The sequence below is a fragment of the Lytechinus pictus genome, chromosome 1 (genome assembly GCF_037042905.1).
Source record: "Lytechinus pictus isolate F3 Inbred chromosome 1, Lp3.0, whole genome shotgun sequence".
Classification (NCBI taxonomy): domain Eukaryota; kingdom Metazoa; phylum Echinodermata; class Echinoidea; order Temnopleuroida; family Toxopneustidae; genus Lytechinus; species Lytechinus pictus.
In genome coordinates, this window is record NC_087245.1 from 38,958,678 (window position 1) to 38,981,722 (window position 23,045).

General features: G+C 38.2%; 1 protein-coding gene across 1 annotated transcript; it reads right to left on the reverse strand.

The window, feature by feature from the left end:
- On the reverse strand, nucleotides 1–22,728 carry LOC129266965 (serine-rich adhesin for platelets-like). The gene is made up of 12 exons (XM_064104613.1): nucleotides 22,631–22,728; nucleotides 16,796–17,571; nucleotides 11,974–13,053; nucleotides 9,474–11,513; nucleotides 8,743–8,904; nucleotides 7,819–7,914; nucleotides 6,725–6,835; nucleotides 5,387–5,571; nucleotides 4,399–4,544; nucleotides 2,718–2,947; nucleotides 2,061–2,196; nucleotides 1–1,376 (listed from the first exon to the last, which is right to left on the reverse strand). The coding sequence occupies exons 1-12, from the start codon at nucleotides 22,726–22,728 to the stop codon at nucleotides 1,283–1,285; spliced, it is 5,154 nt and encodes a 1,717-aa protein (XP_063960683.1). The 3' UTR covers nucleotides 1–1,282.
- Nucleotides 22,729–23,045: the final 317 nt, after the last annotated feature.

Consider the following 23,045-nt stretch of genomic DNA (forward strand, 5'->3'; position numbering starts at 1 on the left):
TTTGCCTCCGACGAAGATTCTGCTAGGATCGAAAGCTTAGGCCCCTTTTTGACTTTCTAATTTACTCCATTGGCTCTCTTTTATTAGATAGGCAGTTTTCAGCAGCTTCTTTTTGCCATTATTATTATTTAGTAGGAATTAATTCCCTGAACTTAATCTCTTGTAGGTTAACATCAAAGACACACATGTGCTATAGAAATATATAATTAACATAAACTCCTTTTATCATTAAAACTATGGCTCTGAATAGTACTCCTCTGATATAATACATTTACATGTTTATTCATGTAAAATTTGAAAATAATCTCTGCTTAATACCAAATATCATGTAAGTCCACCTAACATAGTTCAAAAAGCATTTCCATTTTAAGATTTAAATTGGTAGTGATTTTTTACATGATTGCAAAGAAAGCATGAATGCTTGTAAGCAGCAACCAGAGGACAGACAGCTTAAGGTCCTCTCCAAGGGACCTGGTAATGAGGATTTAAATGCCTTACCAAAGGGCACTAGCGCACCAATCGTGAATCGAACCCGGGTCACCGGAATACGAAATCCCCGCTCTAACGACTGAGCTATCGCGCCTCCTCAGAAAACAATATAAAAGAAATGACAAAACTAATAAGTTATCAAATGAGAGAGGATATATTTACCAAGATTCAACAGTTTTGTAAACTGTGATTTTTTTTGTGGTCACCTTAAATGATTTCGATCCTCGACCTTTGACCTTCTATAACAGTAAGTTGTGAATGGAAGAATTATAAATGATACTAACATACAAGTCAACCTTCTGATTATTAGTCCTGATGGCACTTTGTTAGCAAAAATAATTCACTGCACCAAAATGCAATGATCTGATTTATGAATACATTTGCAGCTGAAAATTTGCATCCTTATGATAGTCATTTTCAAGGCAAGAAACAATTATAAAAAAGAAAATCCTGTGCTGTGACCCAATATCTATACTCACTGAAATTTAGTGTCCCCCTACTGAATATGTTCACAACACAAAAAGCTGTTGCCATGTTGTTTCATAACCTTTTTTTCTTTCAAGTCTCCGCAGCTTCTAAAGCCAAATTGGCAACATCTGTGGTTCTCTAGTTATGCAATATTTTGTAAGTACATGTCCGGCCCCAAATTGCTCAAGAATGTGATTTGATTTACAAATCCAATCTCATCCACCCATAAATGAAATGGGGAAAGTGTCATGGATGCAAAATGTTCTCACAGGACAGTTTCATTGAGAATGTTGTAACGAAGCTGAATGCTGACGGCTCTCTGGTCTCATATATACATCTCCGTTCCATCATCATCCCCGTCTTCAGGGTTATTGGTGGAAATCCAACGTCCGATGGAGGACGCAAGGGCAGCTACCCATCTATCATGGAGAAGTGAAAAAAAAATTAATTTGATACAATATTCACATCATACATCATTCTCGAAAATCATTCTATACAACATTTTCTCTTTAGTTACTGAATTTATTGACCACACGAGGAGTGAGTCATTTACACTTTCATCAATTGAGTGCCCAAAGTAGACCTAAATGTATCATATCCTGATTATATGAGAATCATGATGATGATGATGATGGTGATGATGGTGATGATGATGAAGATGATGAAGATGATGATTGTGATGATGGTGATGATGGTGATGATGATGATTGTGATGATGATTGTGATGATAATGATGAAGATTGTGATGACGATGATGGTGGTGATGATGATGATGGTGATGATGCTGAAGATGAGGATGATGATGATGGCGATGATGGTGATGATGAGTAGGAACATGGATAGGAGGATTACGATGGCATCGAGGTGATTTTGTGGTGCTGATGCTATGGCAGTGTTGAAGACGGACAGTAAACCTGCCCGTAACGTTGAGTCTTCCAACCTGCTCCAAGCCTGCCTTCTCTCAATGAATTTATGGATATACATTCGTATCTAGAAAGTTTTTTTAACAAACATGCATTTTATTTGTTTGACTTTGCTGGCTTTCCATAGTTGTGATTGATCAGATCAATAGCAATTCTTTGTAAGATGGGCCCCAGAATTACCTTTTCCGATCCGTGTCATGATCAGCAAAGAAGTAGAATTCTCGAAGCTCCTCATCGGGTGGTTTGAGGATGAAGGCAAACTTCTTACCCTTCAGCTCCGTCTCTTGAAGGCTGTAACCATGGAGATGGACCACGCCTGGGTAAGAAAACGATTCACATTAGGAAGAAATATAAACATAATGGCCCGAATTCACAATGGTGGCTTCTAAAACCCTCGGTTGAACCCATGGTTTATGCATATTTCCAGTATAAATTACGCTTATTTACCGCGTACATTAAAAAATTCCAATGCTGAAGCGCGCTTTGTCGCAACGTGCCAAATTGACGCCTGTTGCCGTGGTTATCCGCGCTATTTTATTCATGAGTCCACTTTTTTGATTAATGAGTCCACTCTTCAAACAGTGGACTCATGAATAAAATAGCGTATCTAACCATGGTAACAGGCTTCAATTTGGCGCACTGTGACAAAAGCGCGCATCAGCATTGGACGTTTTTTTTATACACGCGTCCGATACGCGCTAAATTAAGGGTAAATTATACAGGAAATCTGCATAAACCATGGATTCAACAGTGTCATTAAAGGAGAATGAATGGAATGACAAAGAGACTGAATAGTTATGTTTGGTCTGGGATCTGTGATGTGACTTTGTAAAATACCTTGTGCTTCCAGCGCGTTCATCTCCTTGAAGTAATAGAGACAGGCATCTTTGAGGACGCAGTAGCGTCTCCGAGGATTCTTCATCTTGCCGTTCCACTTGGTTATGTACCCAGTGCATTCTGGGTCCTTGATGGACAGGGCCGGTATACTAACGTTGTGGGTGCTGATATCGAGCCAGACGTCCGTCTTGTGGTTCGGGTTGGCTGCATCGTTAATCGCTTTGCCCCAACTGGGAGGAAGACACGAAAAATGAAATGGGGTCGTGGAGTAATTCCTAACTAAATAAGATAAGTTAAACAATAAAAAATAAAATTCACCAAAATCTGATGGCTAGTCAAAAGATGACATTTCCTATCAAAATTTGACAATTTTGACATGAAAAACTAATCAAACTTCATCAAAATCTGATGCAAAGTTAAAAAGATGATAATTCCTATCAAAACCAGACAAAGTTATCACTGAAATATCATCAAAATTCATCAAAATCTTATGTAAATTAAAACAAAGATGACATTTTAAATTCATTATCCATTTCACTAAGCATATATGCACACCTTGGTTTATATACCAAAGACGAAATGGCTTACATCAAACACAACTTATTTTGTCTTTTTAAAAACTTTATTATATGATATAAATTTATATAGACGAGAATCTTTTATAAGTTATAACCATTACTTATATCTTTACTTAGGTAATTCATATGTTTACCAATATCTAGAAGAAAGATATAATGCTTTGTATGTTATTTACAAAAAGCTTTAGGGATTTTCCCTTTTGTGGCAAACTGATATTACCCATAGAGGCAGTATGTCCACAAGTTAAACATTTCACCATTTGTAGAGTTTAAACATATTTACTTAGAAGAACTGTGCAAATAAAATGGGAGTACTGAGTACATTACAGATCATCAAATATCAGCTCATCGACTGTTCGAAGCAAGGCAGATAGACAAAATAGATAAATATGATAAGAGAGAGAGGGGAAAGAGAGAAATGGAGAGGGAAAAAAGAGAGAAGAAGAAAGTGTGAGAAATAGAAAGAAGGACTAGAGAAGGAGACAAACAGACAAAGACAGAGAAAGAGGCAGAGAGAGAGAAGGGGGGGGGGTAAATATATAATCATGTATATAGAAGGTTTTTAAGCATAGATCAAACAACTAATATCAAGGTTTTAATTCCACTCATTACATCAGAAGTGACAAATGGAACATTACAATTGGAAGTTCACAATCACAATACATAAAACATCTGGGTCCCGTAACACAAAGGTTAGCGATTGATCGTACGCTTGATTTTCACGTTTGATTGTACATTGTAGTCCATGGAATCAATCGCAGAAAAATTTTCTACGATGATTGCAGGCCCAAGGTAGTCCGCTGTGCAAACCCTTCACTCGAGTAAAGGGTCTGAATGTGCAGCCTACTCATGCCGTGTGTACTGAATGCCCTCTCCCACAGAACAGCAAGTTTTGTATGTGCTAGTCTTTGCGTGGAGACACACTTGCTGATCAAAGTTTCAATCGGGTCTGTGCCTGCAGACTAGGCCCTAGGAGTGATTGTAATCAATGGGAAATTCATGTTAACTTTTTTTTTGTCATGAATATCAAGATTCTAATTGTTGAATTGAACCTTGTTAAATTTCTCAGAAATTATGATGAACGAAGGGGGGATGAAACTTACCTGCTCCTTTCTTCTTCATTGGAGGTGTAGAATACATACGTCCTAGCGCCCTCTTTGGTTAATTTGAAAGAGAACTGCTTGCCAGCATCCCTCGCCTTTGTTACTGTGTAGTTCTGTAGTACTATCGCTCCCTGGGGTAGAACATCCTACAACAGAGCATCCAAATATGAGAAAATAAATATGTGATTCAGTTATGCCTGTGTATATTACATCCGTACAATTGCGGGAGCATCGTGAATTCGATTCTTCCATCTACCAAAGGGTCGCAGAAAATATTGCTACATATTTTGATGGTGAAAAATGTGCACCATAACATGCTATCACATGTGTCTTGAGTGGAACAAATGTTAAGCGCAAGACGGAATTCATAATCTGATATAAATGGTCAAAATCTATAATAAAAATGTATGAAAAAACATTAATATTAATCCTCCTAATGAAAAAATCCCAGACATGGAATATGACAAAGTTTGAAGGATGAAAATATCAAAATCACTGTTTACAGTTGTCTCACAAAATAATGGCTCTCGGAGAAGTGAATGAATTTCTTAACATTTTCATCATCATCATCCTCGTCATTGATGTCATCATCATCATCAATCCAAACTTTTAAATCCAAACTTGTCCCTGTGAACGGGGGTGGCCGGGTTCATAAGACTGTAATAGCCTCTGGAGGTCAGCATATATGGTTCATGACAAACAATATTTTCTGGTCATTTTAGACATCTTTTTTCAATTTTAATTACATAATCATTGCCAAAAATCTTGGCTTTCATTAAATCAAAGGTCAAGGTAAGTCACCTAAGGTCAAGGTGGAGGTCATTCAATCGAACAAAGACTCACATCTTCGGTCCAGTAGTAGTAAATATTTTGTGGTCATTTTACTTATACGTAATCTGAGCCAAACATTATCTTGGCTTTCATAAATCAAAGGTAAAAAAGGTCACCAAAGGTCAAGAGGAGGTCAATCAATCCAACAAAGACTCACATCTTCGGTCTTGTAGTAGTAGAGGCAGTGGTCATGTTTCAGAACGAACCACCGTTTCCTCCATTGCTTGATCATACCGGTGCTCGCCAGCTTGTGCATGTATCCACTCATGATGGTCTGATCACCGCGGAGGTTGAGACTGTTGCATACCATAGTCCCGACAACAAGCACCAACGGCTCGGGAGCTGCAACATTCAAGAAAAATATAACGATACCATCAGTAACATCCACCTCAAATTTTGAAATTTCTACAACATCCGATAGGTGGGGGGCGCCGACTACAGGTCCCAACAGCAAGCATAATAACTCAAGCCAGCTTTTCTCATCCACTCAAGCCTCTCTCACCTTTCCAGCTCAACCAGCCTTCTACTCAAGCCTCTCACCCTGCCTACTACTTAAGCTTTTCCACTCGTGGTAAACAGTCCTTTTAAGGACTACACTCATTTGTAAAATATACTCTACTTCCTAACCTCCACTTTCTCACCTCTCCATTTCACTTCTATCTCTATCCACTCTTCTTAGTCCGGGACTCTACACACGGTGTACCGTAAACCACTATCGCCACTCTTCCAACCACCATGCAAACCTCCAAACACCATCCAACTACAAGTAACTTTGTCTGTAAAAGTAAAATTTACTGGAAATTTGTGGCGACTGGTAAAAATCACACATTTTTCATGATCCAATCCCCCAAAATTTGCATCAGATCACATATCGTGCGCAAGAGAAGCTTGAAAAGACATGAATGTACATGAATTTTCTTCTTTCTTGTTTTTTTTTCATTCTTACTCTTCCAATAAGCCAGGCCGTAGTTCCATTCTGCGCATGATCAGAGAAAGGTCATTTGTACTAAAGTGGCATGGTGGTTTAAACTTTAATGAGATAAGCACCAACTTTGGTGTCTTGATTATTCATATATTCTTTTCAATTGTGTTTTTCATTTGCATCCACAAAGAACAAAAATGTGTCCACGACTGGTATTTCACTGCAGTTTGCCAAGTACATTGTACAACGTGCTATAACATGCATTCAAAGTAGAAATGCAACAAATACCTTCATGGAGTCTTCAATGGTGTGCTATTTTAGTCACCTGGTATAATTCAATTTCTTCATCCTGCTATGTAAGGCATGCATATGTTATATCCTGCTTTGAAATCTGCCTATCATAATGAAATAAATGAAAGGTCATTTGATCAAAATTGTCCCTGATGTAACTACGAACTGGTCTATACCTTTTAGTACATAGGTACATGCAAGATGTGCTATGTGTGATGTGCTACAAAAGAACCAAGTATTATTATCATTATTATGGGGATAAAGATAAGCACTACAACATACCTTCAGTGGCTAGCTTGACCACTTCTGAATGGCGGACTTGTCTCACATCTTGACCGTTGATTTTCAGGACCATGTCTCCCATCTTCAACCCTGCTTTCTCCGCTGGACCCCCTGAAAGACATGGAAAATATTCATTTAGTGTTTGATCATCAAGCATTTGGAGAGCATTTCATGAAACAAGTATACAGAGAGCGATTTTTCCCTGACAGCCGTTATAAGCTCCTGAAATCCTTGGATGTGTCGTGGTCTAGTGGTTATGACTCTCGTCTTTCAATCAGAGGGACGTGGGTTCGAGTCCAAGGCATGTCATGTTTTCCTTCAGCAAAAAAATGTACCCACATTGTGCTGCACTTAACCCCGTTTAGGTGAATGGGTACCTGGTAGGAAGAAATTCCTCAAAAGCTTGACACCTTGGCAGCCCAGCTAAAGCCTGGGCAATAATAGAAATAAAATGGCCTGCTGGGAGAACAGTTTTTGGAACTGCAGTAAGGGTCAAGTAGTTTCCGCCGACTTATTTCTTATGAGCCAATCGGATGCAAGGATTTCAGTAGCTTATAACAAGTGGGTCAGTGAAAATCGCCCACTGTTTGTTCCATGAAATGTACGTGACAAAATAAATCTCACTTTCTCAGTGAGTGGTGTCAAGAAGTGTTATTCTTGGGCACCAAAGTCGATTTGAGATTTAAAGAAATAGCTGAAAGACAAGATTGATTTGTGACTGCGCACAGTAAAAAATTACGCCTCCACTGTGGCCAGATGTCAAATAAACTACAATTTATTTCTATACTTCTAGATTTTCTAATATTTATGGCATATATAATACCTAATCAGATCATCACTCCAATATATACAAATGAATCAAGAGTGAAGTTAATCTCAAATAGTGATTGTAAAGGTAAACGAATGACCTCTGATTTGTTACCTTTGAACTGAAAATCCCCCAAAGACTGTCAACACTTTGATGCATTACAAGAGTCAAGTCTGAAGCTGATTCATCAAATGATTCTTTAATTATAACAAGAACGAGCCATGATTTTCAGGTATATAATGACCTACGTGACCTTTGACCTTCAAAAAGTAAGAAGTACCTTTACCTGGGTCTAAGTTTGTTATAACCACTGGTTTGCTCTTCTGTATCCTCAGGCCGTAGGTCCCATCCTGTCTGTGAAGATGTATAGTTCGCTCTCGACCTATAGGAACAGAAAAAATAAAGGATGGCAACATCAGTTCGTCTTGTAACTTTCAAACCATGTTTTAGTTTGTATATTCGGCCAGAAATTGATAAATGATAAGCGTTCATTGCAAGTTTCCCAATCTGTACCGGCCACAAAGAAACGTTGTTAGCGCTTACAATCGCTGATAGATGCCCTATTGCAACCGGTAATGTCGCAGTGATGTCACAACAATGTATTATTTACATCTTGGATCAACGTTTCACACCACAATCGATGAACGATGTGACTGGACATACTATTAGTGCTCTGTTAGGCTAACAGCATTTCTGTGCAGCTGATACAGGACTCCATAACACAAAGCTTTAGAGACTGATTATAGAACAAATTTTTTACAATTGATTACATTGAACACAATATACACTCATCGTTTAAATCAGTCTTAGTATCAGTAGCTAAGTTTTGTAGTATACGACACGAAAAATGTCCTTAAAAATGGAAAGTTGCACTGCTTAATCTGTCACTTTGCGGCAACATTACCAATTAGAAAATCGACTTAAAAAGAAAATAAAAAAAATTAAAACTTTCATTTATTTCTCATTTCATCACCAATTTTAATGGAAATGGGGTTACTTTATCCATGTTCTTGAATACATTCATATAAAAAGATCAATGAAACAAATTTACAAACAACATTAAAAGCAAGAAAGCCAGGGTAATAATATCTAAGTCCTTTGGAAGCGCATATGGACATTGTGTCATAATGTGATATGCACTATACAAGAACAGTGTTATTATTATCAATGTGAGCAATGTGAGGAAGGTTGAATAATCAAAAGGACTCACTTATTCTTGACAACCGGACAAAGTCTTCGGAACCCTTCTTTCTCTGGATCCGATGAGGGCGCTCACCAAAGCTGGACTTATACTCCTGCTCCGAGGCTGTAGTAGCCAGGGATGACTGCGAAAGACGGCTGACAGTGTCTTTGGCTTCAGCTGCCTCATCATCTAAATTTAATCGATTGGTAAAAATCTAATTTTCACTGATGAAATAATATTAGAAACTTATGATTACGAAAAAAAGAGTACAGGGGTGACTACATCCCATTCTAATGAATAAAAGGTGTATTATCTAGCATGGATCAGATTAGAAGTGACAATTAACATTTCATTGAATTAGGACAATAATACCAACTGTGAAGTCAAATTGTGGGGATCTTTTCATAAAACAAATTGTAAGTTAATTCATTGATAAATGTTATAAGCTCCTAAAATCCTTCCATCTGATTAGCTCAAAGTAAATTAGTCATTGAAAACCTCAGGCTATTTGCTTCATGAAACATTCCTCTGATTTGTAATGTGATAATTGAGATTGCAATTGATGAATAATCATGAATCAAGAAAATATTTGGATGTCATATTAATGTTTCAAGATATCATCACAATTCCAGACCAACAATGACGAAATACTCTATCAATTTTTTTAAGTTTTCCTCAATCTAATGATCCACTGAGCCACAGAATTGTATAGAGAAGGTTTGTATAACTTAAAGGCAAGCGATGAAAATGTGACGTACCATTTTCTGGATCAGGTTGCGTGATCATTCTGATCTCCTTCTCAGTCTCTCTATATTTCCAGTCTTTCTTTTTGTAGCTCTCATCATAAATGTCGATCTTGTCATACATATTCCTAGTGTCGTCATCATCATCATCTTCGTCCTCCTCATCACAGTCATCCTGACTTGAATCGAGGCTTGTGTTTTCTTGGGCGCTGGGTTGACATGGGACCAAGGATGAAGAGCTGCTTGTTGTCGAGGAATCCCCCTCTACACGGGTGAATTCTGGAACCAGAGGTTCTGGCATAGTTGTGACGGCAACGGTCACTGCGGCCACTTCAGACCAGGGCTTGTTGAGAGCGTGTTCTGAAGGCTGTGACAGGAACTCTGCACTGTCACTTAGAGGTTCTGACTCGGTGATACTAATGGTGATAGACTGATTCTCACTAAGTGTGGTGAGGGTGTCTGTGGGTCCTGACATAAGGGTTGAACTGTCAGCAAGGACATCTGCTGAGGGACTTTCTTTCTTTTGTGCTGCATCTCCCACTGGCTCGATGGTAGCAAAGTGACGGAACTGTTGGTCATTGTTCACTTGTTGCAAGGTCCTCATCTCTTGAGAACCGTCTGCTGAGGAGGTTAGGGAGGCCTGATCTGCAAAAGCCGTTTGTGTACACATGGAGGTTGACGGCATGCCACCTATGAACACTTCCTCCTCTCCATCAGAATCAACACGAGTCACAACAGCTCCCGCTCCTACACCATTGACCATCTGATCCTCTCTGAATGAATCACTGGTTGCATCAATGGCAGCTTCTTCATCATCATTGATGATAGAAGTGTTCTGATCGTCGTCACTTTGCGAGGGCGGACTCCCGACCCGATGACTTAGACTGATCTTTGGTCGAGATGGTACAGGCAAAGACACTCTTGGAGAGGGCATAGGTCTTACTGTATCTTCACCTTCTAAAGGGCCGGTGGAGACATCTGAAGTAGTAGATGCTCTCCCAACTTCAAGTTCTTCAGGTGTCGCCCCAGGGCGCATCCTTGGGGGCTTGGATGGTCTGTCTTCATCAGAACTGGCATCTAGCTCCTCTTTACAAGCTGCAGCCGATTCATCATGAACATCTTCAATCACATTGTTTTCTTTAGTCACTTCTTTCTTACCCTTCTTTTGATCCTTTTTAGGTTTTTTCTTGGGGTCTTTGCTTTTAGAATTGTCAGGAACACTCTTCTCCTGTCCGGCGCCTTCATACTGCTCATGGAATTCTCCTGAGGAATACTTCAGCACTCCAGGCTTCTTCTTCCTTGATAGTGAAAATACCCGCTTACCCATCTCATCAAATTCTTCCTCGCTATCTTCTCCTCCCGTAGACAGTTCTTGTCCAAGTGCCCCTTCGACTTCTTCTCTTTCTTGATGTGTCTGATTTTCTTGCGTTTTCACTTCCTCACTTTCCTCAATTTCAGAAATACCTTCTGGTTCCCTGACTTCTGATTCTTCAGGGTAGGACACAGGTATATCCTGAGCGGTTAATCCAACATGTTCAACATCTACATGCACTTTCAATGGATCCTCAGTATTTTCTTTGGTGTCTTTGTCCTTTTCACTGGATACAGGGTCTTCAACCTGACCTACTACAACAACAGACTTTGATGCAGACTGTTCCTCATCACATTCTTGAGAAATGTTATTCCCCCTGTCAGAAACAATCTGGTCACTATGATTTGCTTCCGTTTCATTCTCAATCTCACTTTTGTCTTGGACACCAGCTTTTAGTGACACAAGGACAATGTCATTATCATTCTCTGCAATGTGTCCTTCCTGTTCTTGCAGATCTGCAAAAACACTGAAGCGGTTGTTCTGTTCTTTCAAATGATCTTCATCTTCAGGTCCATTGCTCTCTTCATGGACCCTTGTTTCTTCTGCTTCTTCGTCTTCCTCCGGGATGTCCGGCTGGATTTCAAAGACACCGCATTCGTCCTCACTGTCTGAACCAAGACGGCTACTTCCCTGGCTGCGGACGGAGTTGGAAGATCTGTGGCTCTTGAAGGAACTGCCAGTGTCTATGGTAAATGAAACAAGAAACATACCACCAGTAAAAAACATTCATTCTTAATCCATGTACATGAATTTACAAGAACAGGGAGTTGTTTGTTATTGCAGAAAAGAAGCTGTTCTACATTAATTTAGGTATATTCTACCAAACAACCATTAGGAGTAACCTACATGTAGTCCTGCTGTTTTGGTTCTTTTGAATAATTACTGATTGCAATACGTCTTATAGATGAATCTTTGGTTTTAAATGTTTGAAACATATTCACAGACAAATCTGCAGTCCGTGATTGGCATTGTTTATTGGTGAAAAATACTCAGGTGACCAAGAGTTTCATGCACTAAAAACTTACATGACATTACTTTTAAACATCTTAATCTTCTCTTCTGTAAGTGATTGAATTTCAAAACACATTTCATACATGTACAGGGAAACACTAACTTGTAGAACCAGAAGATTATAATACTTACTTAATAAATCATATGAGTCTATAGATGATGCTTCAGAATTTACACTTGACAGAGATTTTCTAGGGGCAGGAACAGGAGGCTTTGGCAATTCTATAGGTTCATTCTTCCCTGAGGAAGCACCACTTTCCACAAATGCATCATCATCATCATCATGCCGAGATGCAGGATCTGTTGAACTACTTTCCTGATCTATCTCGGACGCAGGAACAGAGTTGGCAGTGATTTCCAATGAGGCACTCAAATTACAAGTGCTGGGTTGGGCTATAGGAATATCAGCAGTCTCTAAGCTACTATCTGCAGAAGAACTGTCATTGCTAATACCATCGTTGCTATGAGGTGATGGAAATTGCGAAGAGTCTTCGAAAATATCAGAGACATTAATGGGTAAATTGGAAGGGTCTGCCGCAGTACTGTCAATAGAATTACTCTGTGAATTCTCACAATGCTGTGGTTCCTCTGTAACACAGTTTTGTAAACTATCAGCGTTTGAGTTTCTTAATTCGTCACTAGAGGATTGAATACTTTGGTCAGCATCAGCTGGGATGTCTTTTCTTTCTTCAACAGGAATAGATATATTGTCTATATTTTTCTCTGGTACATTCTCTGATTCCGCTTTCTCAGTCTTATCTTTTGGTGGAATCCCTGAGGCAGCTTCACTGACAGGGTCCTCAGAGGTTGTAGTAGTACTGTTTCTCTCTGATATCGCTTCACTTGCTTTGGCACTTTCTTCCAGTTCCAAAGACTGTTGTGGTGAGGCAATCCAAGTTTTGCTCTTGACTAGAGGCTTCGGTTTGGGCTTGGATGCTACAGGAGGCGGAATTCCACCATTGGTCACCACAGGAGTTGTTCCAGGAGAAGTTCCAGGATCGGGCCTTGTTGATATCGCAGCAGAAGGCTTGGGGGAAGTGACTGGAGGCTGGCTAGGTTTGGGCTTTTGGGCGACTGGTGGTGGTGGCTTAGGACTTGTGGTTGGTTTGACCGTTGGGACAAGTATAGCATCGCTCGTTGATCGTCTTGGCAGTTTTGGCTTAGCAAGGGGCTTGGGAGCAGTCTTTGGAGGAGGGGTAACAACTCCTGCACCTGAAAAAAATAAGGAACAAGGAAAATAAAGAGGTTTGAGCTTTGTGATTATTTACATTCAGATAAAAAAATAATAGAAAGTTCAATTTCATTTTACATATCACATTTGCAGGATAGTCCATAAGAAGCATTTCACATTGCATCTTGCCAAAAACTATCAGATACATTCTGATAGTCCATAGGTAAAAAACAAGGACTTAATTTTCAGCACTCTCACACAAAACCTTCGCTGAATTCCTTATAAGAAAGCAAAAGTGACCAACTCAAATTGTGATGTGTTAAATCTTAATAATCTTAAATCTTAATCAATTAAACCAATACAAATTTCACAATTATTTCATGATTCCTGGTCAGTCTATCAATGATCTGAATTTCAAAGTAATGTCATATAGGCTGAGTTTATGCAACCTCATAAGCTACATGTAGAATCACAATTCAAAACGCAAACATAAATCACTCTAACTGAATCAGAGATCAAGTGACCCTCTCTCCAATGCCGCTTCTCCCTCACTTCAGGCCTATCCAGAGCGCAGTTTGACCCAGGAATTTTAGGTCAACTTCAAAACTGTTGTTAAAATTTAAAAGATACACAAAATTTATTTTCAATACAAGTGTACGGCTACTGTGTGAAGCAAAAAGGAAGAATACTAGTCTGCAGGCACAGACCCTGATTGAAACTTTGATCAACAAGTGTGCCTCCACGCAAAGACTCGCACATACAAAACTTGCCGTTTCAATTCCTTCAAAGCAAGAGGGCCTTCAGTACACAAGGCATGAGTACATGTAGGCTGCAATTCAGACCCTTTACTCTGCACAGCAGACTAAAAGAATACCACGGCAGCACATAGTTATGGCATGAATAGATGGAAGTAGGCCAACACAATGACGTCATATTTTTAATCGACCTTTTCTGAATGTGATTCTGAAGAAACGTCTCTCTAAACACCCCTTTTCCTTGATTCATGTTTGTGATTCAAAACATTTTTTAATTTTGTCCAAATGCAGAAACATTTACCTGTTTCCAATCATGATTCTAGGGCAAAAAGTGGTGCAAAGACGTACCCCAAATTTCTCAAAGGGGAAGTTCGCTTTAAAGAAAAGTTTCTTGTAAGAATACAAGAAAAATCAATAAAAAATATTGGAGGTTTGAGGAATATGCATCAAAGATAAAGAAAAATATTAGAATTTAAGGTTTTACACAAATTTGTGACATCTTTCAGGAGCGGGTGTGAACACTTTTTTGTTCATAACACTACAAGGTACAAGAAAAACACATTTTCAATTTCTTTAAAGCATAACATTTCATTGATTTTTTTATTACACAATATATTAAGAAGCTACTCATATATGACATCACAAAAAAATAATAAGTTCTACTAACTTTTTAATCTTTGATGGATTTTCCTCATTTTTATTACTTTTTTTCTGCTACATGTATTTTTACAACAAACTTTTTGTTCGGGTGAACTTCCCCTTTAAAGTCTCAATGCTACAGCTTTCTATGACCTATGCAAGCACAAAAGCCTACATGTACATGATGTAGGCCTATATTGTAAAGCTACATGTAGTCCCTCATTATTATTGTCAATGTCAGTAGTATATAGTTCTTTATCAAACAATAACACGCTGGACTTATCAAAACAAGGTTACACTTAGAATCAAGACAACAGTTCACATCATTTCTTAAAGGTCACATAAACCAAAGGTGTTAATTAAAGGGAATTTTCACCCAAACAGAGAACATTATTTGTCTAGAAGTAGACCATTGTTTAATTACAAAAATTCAAATACAATGTTTTAGGTCCTGAACCATAGCAAGTAGCTTGAATTTAGTACATTTTTCTCAAATCCATACTTGATCATTTGACCTAATTGCATAGTTATAAAAATCAAATACTACATACTAGTATTACTGGATAATCACTGATCCAAATCTCAGACATATATATATAACAGGATATAATCCCTTTAAAGAATATTTTTATCACATCAACGCACTAAATACATGTACAAGTACTACAGGTGCACACAGTACTTGAACTAGGATATGAATTAAGAACTGGTATCAAAGCTATTATATTAGATTGAACAAGCTATGCCAGGAATTCAGCAAAGCAACACAGTGGCCTCACCCAAACAAATCCTAAATGAAACCGAACGGAAAATAAATGAGTTGACTTCCTTCATTCTTGATATACAGGGGAAGTACAATATAATCTAAAAAAAATATGCTGTTGGATTTAGAAACACATTTAATGATTTTCATGATTTACAGACCAAAACTTCCTCCCATTCATGAGTAAACATTGAATCATTGACATTTATTGATCACTTGCAAACATGATATTCAATGTTAAAGCCATTCGGGGAAGAAATAAAGATGTATGTATAACCATTTTATAAGTTCTTCAACAGATATCAATATCCTTATTAGCTAGAAGGGTGTGGTTATGCTTCTTCTGCAACTAATACCCATCCTCCAATTAGCCGCCTAAGAGTAATGCAGATAATTCAATAAAAATTGCGTTCACAAACTCCGAAAATAATCCGCACTATTTTTACGAGCGCCCGTCCTGAAAAAGGCGGATAATCGTCATGACAACTGCACACGCCCCCTCCGATGCGGTTGTGTTGGAAAAGGGTGACCTTGTGACCGCACAATGGCAATTATCCGCATTATTTGGAAATGCGTTCATAAAGTCAAAATCTGGTCCCGATGCCGCTATTATGCGGATAATTGCAGCATCAAAATAATGCGGATAACTCTGGTCCTCCTCCGATTTTACGACCAAATTTATGCTGCTATTAGCCGCATAATTGGGTTTATGAAAGGGGTATTAGGCAAAATGAGCATTCTGAAAAGAACATCATAAATACACTTCTACACACTATTTATGAATATTCTACATAAAACTGGAATCACAAATCACACTTATGCTAGCGACATTTGAACATGTTGAGAATAGAATTGAAGAACTTTGCACTTATTGTTCCCCAGAAACACCATGATATTACTATAAGAAGTTATTCCATGAGAAAAAGGTTTGTGAAAATAAAACAAAATTTCATGTGTGGAAAAAAAAACTGATGAGTCATGTCATGTAACTGTAAATTCTAAATGACATGCTGATTTTTTTTTCAATTTCAATCTTTATAACAAAATTACATTTTATAGAATATATCACAAGGGGATTTGGCAAGCATGATTTCATAGAATCAAAATTTAAAAATATATATATACATTTAACTATTTTTCAGAATTTTTTGGATTTTAGGCTAAACCTTCACCAATTCCAGGATTACAAGCATGACGTCAGGATAAACATCCCCTAAATAACAGGATTTTTTTCCTCAAAAAGCAACCCATTAAAGTGGCACAACTTATCCTGCAAACCTTTAGAAATGACATAGCGGTATACCTCCCCTTTTCAATTATTCTCGATTACCAAGTATCTTATTTGAATAGTGCATCTAGTAGACAATCATATTTCAGTGAGCACTATGAGATCATCATACATGATGATTGATGTAAGCAGGAACTGTTCAAAGTTCACTCTAAAACTGGATTTGTAAATATGCTCTGAAAGGGTATGGCTTGCAGAGCAGAGTAAACTTTGTTGCATGGATTGCTAACTTTGTAATCATGGCAATAGTGAATCAACATTTCACATGAAATTTATTAAAATGCAAATGATAGTAGTGATGATAATGATAATGGTAGTTGTAATGAAGATTATGGTACTGATGGTAGTGGTGGTGAGGTTGGTGGTAATGGTGGTGGTGGTGGAGGAGGGAGATCTAGCTGTGGTGGTGGGGGTTGAGGTGAGGTTGGTGGTGGTGAGGTTGGTTGTGATGGTGGGGTGGGGGTGGTGGTGGTATTGGTGAGGTTGGTTGTGATGGTGGTATTGGTGAGGTTGGTTGTGATGGTGGTGGTGGTGATGGCGGTGGGGTGGGGGTGGTGGTGGTATTGGTGAGGTTGGTTGTGATGGTGGTGGTGGTTGGGTGGGGGTAGTGGTGGTATTGGTGAGGTTGGTTGTGATTGTGGTGGTGTGGTGGGGGTGGTGGTGGTATTGGTAAGGTTGGTGGTGGTGGGGTGGGGGTGGTGGTGGTATTGGTGACGTTGGTGGGGGTGGTGGTGGTATTGGTAAGGTTGGTGGCGGTGGTGGTGGTTGGGTGGGGGTGGTATTGGTGAGGATGGTTGTGATGGTTGTGGTGGTGGGGTGGGGGTGGTATTGGTGAGGTTGGTTGTGATGGTGGTGGTGGTGGTGGGGTGGGGGTGGTATTGGTAAGGTTGGTGGCGGTGGTTGGGTGGGTGTGGTGGTGGTATTGGTGAGGTAGGTTGTGATGGTGGTGGTGGTATTGGTAAGGTTGGTGGTGGTGGGGTTGGGGTGGTGAGGTGGGTTGTGATGGTGGTGGTTGTGGGGTGAAGGTGGTGGTTGGTAATGGTGAGGATGGTGGTAATGGTGGTGGTGGCGGGGTTGGTGATGATGATGGTGGTGGTGGGGTGGAGGTGGTGGACTGGTGGTGGTGGAGGTATTTCTATTGGTGATAATGATGATACCACCACCACCACCACCACCACCACTACCACTACCACTACCACTACCACTACTACTACTACTACTACTACTACTACTACTACTACTACTACTACTACTACTACTACTACTACTAGTCTACTACTACTACTAGTCTACTACTACATGTACTACTACTAAACTTTTTTCCTTTGATAAGAGTTGTCAGATTAGACATGTATAATGAATGCCCATCTAGCTTGAAGCAAAAAAAAGTATATTTACGGTACTTGCGTCAGTATCAACTTGTTTTGATTGAATTTCAACCAGGGTCTTTAACTGCAGACTAGGTGAACCATCTATCTTCACATTATATTTCTAAGGACACCACAATTCTAACTTTATATTGACCTATCAGGTCAAGTCAAAGGTCAAAGGTTCATCCCAATCATTCCAATCCCACTCAGGTGATCATCTATCTACCTGATGATATGTGGGCAGCACAGGACCTTGTACCACTCTACCACTCTTACCATCAATTATCAAATTTGTTGGATCATTGACCTGATGATTTTATTTGATTTGTTTTATTCATATTATTAAAAAATAATAATTTTTTGAATAAAACACAAAAATAATATATTGATTAATGTTTTTGGCATGAATCACATGATATAGCCTACATGTATTTGTAAAGTGTACAAAAATATGTTTTTTTACCATTTTAAATAATACTCCATAATTTTGAGTGGCTGTTAGTTTCATCAAGAATATTGACCTTACATGTATATACAGCCTACTACACTTCATGTAACTGGGGGTGCGTTTATCCGCCACTTTTTCACCCTAGAATCATGATCTGAATCATGATTCAAATCATGATTCTGCAGAATCACGATTGCGTTTAGTCGAAATTGAATATAATCATGATTAGAATCACAAACATGAAACACGAAAAAAGGGGCGTTTGGAAAGACGTTTCTGCAGAATCACGTACGAAAATGTTCGAATAAACGATATCGTGATTTGAATCATGATTATATGACCTCACTGTGTCGGGCTACTTTCGGTTTGACTCTTGCCAAGCTCAAGGCTCTCTATATGCTCATTGTATGTACATGATTACTCTGCATGCATTTCTTGTCATGTTCAAGTTCTGTGTTGGTCATCGCATCGTCCACTACTTTTCATTTTTTGGTCATGTCTTCAACTTCAAGTTCTAGTAAATGAATTAACTGGACAGACAATGATCTCAGTTGTTGTTGAGTATAGAGTGTCAATATTAAATTGGATCTACGCTGAAATTCACTTCCGAACACCATTTTGGATAAACTAACAAGATGAATAGAAGCATATGGACCCTATATGATAGAATTAAACAAAATTAGGTATAGACTGAATTCTAGAAGCAAAAGATTTTTCGAGAGCCGAAACACGTGCGAAAAACTTCCTCTGTCAAACTGCGCACTAGTGATGCGCACTGGATTGGCCCGAATCTGAGGAGAAACAGCATTGGAATGAAGGTCGTCTAAACGCTGATTCTGTGATATCGTGATTCATGTTTGTGTTTTGAATCATGATTCAAATCATGATTCAAATCATGATTCTGGATTGAGGTCGCATAAACGCAGCCTGGATCAACTAAAAAATTACAAGACATCAGCATATTCACGACTCTCACTGGAAAATAGGAATTATGTCTCATACTGCAGAATGTGAACTAGATTTATAGGTCCAAGTCAATCCTTCTGTTGTCGTCTCCTAATTGAGTGTGAAGCATGAAATAGGTTCAGAAATGCCAGGGTCATTCATGGCCTTATCTTCAACACAAAGAAATATTGGATTTCTCTCAAGTCCTGCATCAGTTTACTGGGTTTAATTCCAATTCGTCTAATGCCAATTCATCCAATTGCCAACTCGTTTACTATTATTTGGTCTACCATCCGTTCGTCCACTCACCGTGTGGTCTACTTTCATTTAGTCTAATGCCATTCCGTCTAATAACCAGTTGGTCCGATAGCCATTTAGTCCATATACCATTTGGTCTAATTGGACCATGGACCTACATGTACTGGACTAAAGTGTTTAATTGTGCAAAATTATTGAAATTGAAATGGAATAGACCAACTGGTTATGAGACGAAATTGTCATAGATGAAATGGTGATTAGACAAAGTGATGATTGGACCAAATGGTTGTTAGACAAAATGTTGATGGACAAAATGGCATTAGACTAAATGAAAGTAGACCATGTGGTGAGTGGACAATTGGCAGTAGCAGACGAATTGGCAATTACTGTAAACTGCAGTACTCATCTGCAATAAAGGCCAAGCCCATCCAAACAAATTGTTGTTTTCAACAAACTTAGACAAGTATAATGCTGAAAATGTCATCGAAATTGGACAAAAATGAGGAATGTATAATTTGAGAATTTATTTGGCCTTAGAAATAGACATTTGTCTCGTGTCAAAGCTTAAAACTGTACAGTGTAGGCTACAACTTCATCCTTAGGCAAAAGGAGTGGTTCTGAGTCAGAAGCAATTTATGAAATGTAATTAGGCTAACATGACCTCCCTTGGATGTGGAGACATCAATACTCGACTCTTACAAGTCAGGTGACGAAATCCACCTGACAAATGTATTACACAAAAAAACATATCAAAGGGATAGTACATGTAGTTGTATTTGTGGAAATGAAAGTCAGTCTTTGCACACTGATTATTTCAAGGGATTCACCCTGACAGAAATTTTATTACAAATATAGCTGAAAAAATTATAAAAAATGTTGGTGAAGGTTTAAGGAAAATCGATCAAGGATTAAGAAAGTTATTAGAATCTAAAGTTTTTGATCTGTGATGTCATGCATGTACATGTATTTGGTAATATAAAATGCATTATTTATATTTGTTTAACTTTAATTTTAAGGTTCGTGACGACTCATTTTTTTTTCTTTTGGGAGCAGGTGGGAAATGATTTGTCTATTGATATAATGAAGGTACAATAAAAGTCTTTTCCAATTTTATGCTCGCATATGACATCACAACTTTATAAGTAAAGGGAAATTCTAATAACTTTTTTATTCTTTGATGGATTTTCCTCAAAATCTTCATCAATTATTTTTTGAATATTTTTTTCTGCTAGTATTACAGGGGCAATGGAACAGTTTTGAAAGTGGGGGGGGGGGGGGCTGACCATTCAAAATATCACAATCAGATGGTAATTTTAATGCTTTTGTACACGGTTTAGGAAAAAAGGTGGGGCGGTGCTGAAGCCCGCCCAGCCTCCCCCCTTGTTTCTGCGGCCCCTGTATTACAATCAACTTTTTGTTATTTAATGAAGAATTTGCTTATTTTCATATTTACAAAATTTCAAATATTGTATTCAATTTAATGCAAAAGAAATAGGCCTACATGTAGTGAATGAATAATGACATCATCAACCTTGTAATTTACATATATTATATCACCAATACATGATCTGAGCAAGCTTGAGCATCATAAACAAAGTGTTATAAGCATAGCTGTACTTGTACTTGCAGTGTTATTGAAAATCCTTGAATTTTGTTTTCTCTTCATCTTAACAGTCTGTCTTGTGACATGTTTACAACTAAAGGTCTTCAAGAAATGAAGGCCTTTAGAGGTTTGTTTACATGGGGTCTTAAAGGAGATATTCAGCAGGATACAAAACATAAGTAACATACTCAACGACAATCCATCAAAGATTCACAGTGTTATTGATTTAATGTTTAGATTGTGTGACGTCATAAGTAGCTCTCTTGTGTGTTGTGTGATATGAACTCCATAAAATGCCATTTTCTCCGAAAAAAAAAAAATTTGCATTCATTTCTCCATGATATAATCAAGAAATATCATTTATAACTGCTTACATGTATACATATGAAATGTTTGCAGTCATCATAAACCATAAAAAAAATGAAATTCATGGAATTTATATTTTCATGGGAGAGCAGCAATATTATAATATCAAAAATTCAAAACTTGAAAAATTATTCTTATTCTTTGATCGATTTTCGTCAAACCTTCACAAATTTTTCCTTAAAATTTTCTGCCTTTAATAACACATCTTTATTGTCAGAGTGAAGTGGCAAGTTTTCCAACATTCTCACTTGCAGCTGGAAAAGTATTTCTTTTACAACGTTTAATCCCGAATGAGGGGAGGATCCTATCCTAAATGTAGTTTGACCTTGAATCCATGGTCTGTATGATGAACAAAACAGACAACAAACAATAGGTCATTGCCAGCTGAAAGAGGTGGATATTTCAGAGTCATATAATATAAAGGGATTTTTTTTAAAGAAGTCATCAATACAAATATGCTTTGCAAAATGCATTAGCTGCAAATTCCTTTTTCTTTTAGTTTAAGGAAACATTTAATAGCAGTACTGTATTTTAACCTGGCTAAAGCCCCCATCACACTTATTCCGAATCAAGCAGAATTGGCCTGAATGAAAGGACTATTGTTTGACCACCAGTTGGTCATTTAAATCTACTTCGAACACCGTTCGAAAATACCCCTCGAATGTTTTGAACATGACCAAAACCTTCGGGACGGCCAAAAGAAATGACAAAAATATTTCGAATGCACCCAGAATGCAGTCAGAATATTAAGAATGCGCCTAGAATGTCCAAGAATGTAGCACGAATTATCAATCTGACTCAATTGCGGCTCATTTTGACTAGTGTATGAGTATTCACCTGGTCAATTTACTGAATTTGAACTCCAGTTTTGGTGAATTCATAAGTTCCTCCCAAAAATTTCTAGATTTTTTGAATATTTTTTTCGTTCCAGCTTCTGCTTGATTCCTGCCGATTCCGAATAAGCGTGATGGGGGTTTTACTGATTTTCATCCCTGAATTTATTAGGCCTAAATCGTTTTGTTTTGTGAGCTATATTAAAAAGAATTCATGTCTCTTACATGTAGTTTTTCCCCCTCTAAATGCAAACATGCAATCCTGATTGTGTTTGAAATTCTTTATTGTAGTGTAGTTGTACCCAATGTAAATAAAGTAAATGCACTTGTCAAGTTGTCAGTAGGCCTACATAAATTCCGACTCCCAGGAGAGCATTTCATCAATATTTTCGTCCGACAAGTTGTCAGACCTGACATCTTTCCTAGACTCTGATTGGCCGAGAGGCATTGTTACTATGGTAACTGCTGGAAAATATGGGACTTGTCGTCAGATAAAACGTCTGACAAGTGAAGTGCTTCCGTGAAACGCTCCCCAGGTTCTGACATTTCACTCACAGCATGTCATCAAATACTACCATAACAGCAGCGCAGGTGAATACCAGTGTTTTCGTATGATACATTTTGGAACCCATGCATACATGTAAGTTGTTAGTTTAAATCCTGGTGGGGTGCACAGTCCAGAGAAATGACATGTAATGCTGCAAGTTACATATATAGAGGATATATTAATTCATTTACATTTCAATCTTTGCCTCATAAACATTG